A 1,929-nucleotide genomic window follows, 5' to 3' on the forward strand; every position below is an offset into this window, starting at 1 on the left:
GGAAAGAGAGTGAGCTCTCTATACACCATTACTTCTGGTGTATAGGAAAGCTTCTTTGAGCTAGTTGTAGCATTGCAAGCGAGTGAGTGATTCATAACTTCCAATCAATGTACCTACTCTTGCACATTGATTTAATCAATAATTTCGGTGGAACAGTGGTTCAAAATTCTTTTGAGTCTCTCTAATTCACGCTTGGCAACCTCATCTTGTTTGATTTAAGGTGACGCGTTTTCATTTTGAGATTCTTGTGTGGTATTTGCTTGTATGTGACTCAAGATCTCTTGTGTTTGTTTTGTTGCTTAGAAAACATTATAAGAGGGTTGTATGGTGAGAGGGTTCTCATAACCCTAAGATAATGTGTAGATCGCAACATTATCAAACTTAATTGTGTCTTTTGACTCTCCTCCAAGTTGTTTATACACCCACGTCAATCATAAACATTGAAGCTAAATTCTTGCACAAAACTCTCTCTCTCTCTCTATCTCCGTGTGTTTGGTGTGTGTATTTGTAACATTTCTATTAGTGATAGTGTACCCTTCCTTCTTACTTGTATTGCTCAAGGATTCTCCTTTGTTGCATCCTAGTTCAATCTATAACTAGGTGGTGCCCCTTCACTGATTTGGCTGTGGGTTTTTGTTGTTGTTTCTTGCTTGTGGTTGCCTCAGCCCCAATTGAGCAGCACGGGAGCCTTGAGGGGTGTTTAGAGGTTTCTCTCTTGTTGCCTGTCGCGGACCACCTCACTATTAGGGAGGTATTGGACTTGAGAGGGAAACAGTTTCCTTCCTTCCCATTTCTGAGAGATCCTCTATTTGAGGACTACAATTGGTGGCATGATCCCATGACAGAGGCCTAAAAGCACCCTCTCATGTAAGTGTCAGAACCATTTATACAGCTCAGTTGGACCTATGTTAACTTCCCCTCCCTCACTATTAAGGTTTTGTGATTGAAGGGTTTTTGAAGCATCCTACTACTCCTCAGTTTCTTCTGCATAAATCTCACCAAGTTTCTTCTCACCATTAAGAGAGTTATATTGAGAATGATGATTTATTTCACAGTTGAGAGGGGAAGGGTTATTCAGATTTGTTTCTGAATCTTGCACAGATGGCTCGATGTTCTGCGAGACACTAGAAATGGCATAAAATTGAGCATTGCGTGTATGGGCATTAGTGCTTACCTGAAAAGGCATTTGACCTGAAATGTTACGCAGAGCCCCAGTGAATGCCAAATCACGCGGATGAGACAAAAAGCCATTCACCATGTTAGTTTGCAGCTGATGTTGTACAATAGGAGATAGATTCACTAGAGCACAAGATTGCACTGCATTTGCGTAGGTGATAGGACCTTGTGAAAGGGAACTGAAAGACAGTCCAGTTCCACCCAATGTAGGGATACGAGATGGGCTAATCCCTCCAACTTTAGGTGAGCCCGATGAAGATTGCGTGACACCAACTGGGGCACCTTCCCATTTGACAATACCATTGTGCAGGGCTTCATGTAGCACCATTAGAAAGTATTTACTACCTCCCCCTTGACGGGGAAGGAGAAGAGCGGAGCTCAGCAGTCAGCAGGGAGAAGGAAAGGGAAAGATTAGGGCAAAAAAGGGAAAGTGAATCTTCACAAAGGATATTTTGTGTGGCCTCGTGAGAGCGCCTATACGGCCACTCAGTGCACCTAACTCCCTCTTGGCCCTCCTTGGTTTTACCTGCTTCTGTGTACGCACCCGATAGAATATTACTATGTAGGTGTCCCCCACTTCTTAAAAAATGAAAAAACATATAATTAACTTCCAACATTCAGTAGTACTTGATAAACTATGAAGCAATGCAAAAGGACACAGGTGGGCGAACTTGTAGTTGCAAGGGTTGCCTCTCCCTCTTGTGCTATTGAAGGGAAAATAACATAAGTTTCATGTAAACCCATCTAGAATTT

General features: G+C 42.4%; 1 protein-coding gene across 1 annotated transcript; it reads right to left on the reverse strand.

Moving 5' to 3' along the window:
- Nucleotides 1-967: 967 nt before the first annotated feature.
- LOC147420370 (uncharacterized) lies at nucleotides 968-1,504 on the reverse strand. Its single transcript, XM_086504517.1, has one exon. The coding sequence runs from the start codon at nucleotides 1,502-1,504 to the stop codon at nucleotides 968-970; it is 537 nt and encodes a 178-aa protein (XP_086360643.1).
- Between the last annotated feature and the right edge of the window lie 425 nt (nucleotides 1,505-1,929).

This window comes from Adiantum capillus-veneris, chromosome 28 (assembly GCF_014529385.1).
Source record: "Adiantum capillus-veneris isolate H3 chromosome 28, ASM1452938v2, whole genome shotgun sequence".
Classification (NCBI taxonomy): Eukaryota; Viridiplantae; Streptophyta; class Polypodiopsida; order Polypodiales; family Pteridaceae; genus Adiantum; species Adiantum capillus-veneris.

Coding starts and splice junctions, on each gene's coding strand:
- LOC147420370 (XM_086504517.1), bottom strand. CDS start 1,504: ATGGTGCTACATGAAGCCCTGCACAATGGTATTGTCAAATGGGAAGGT.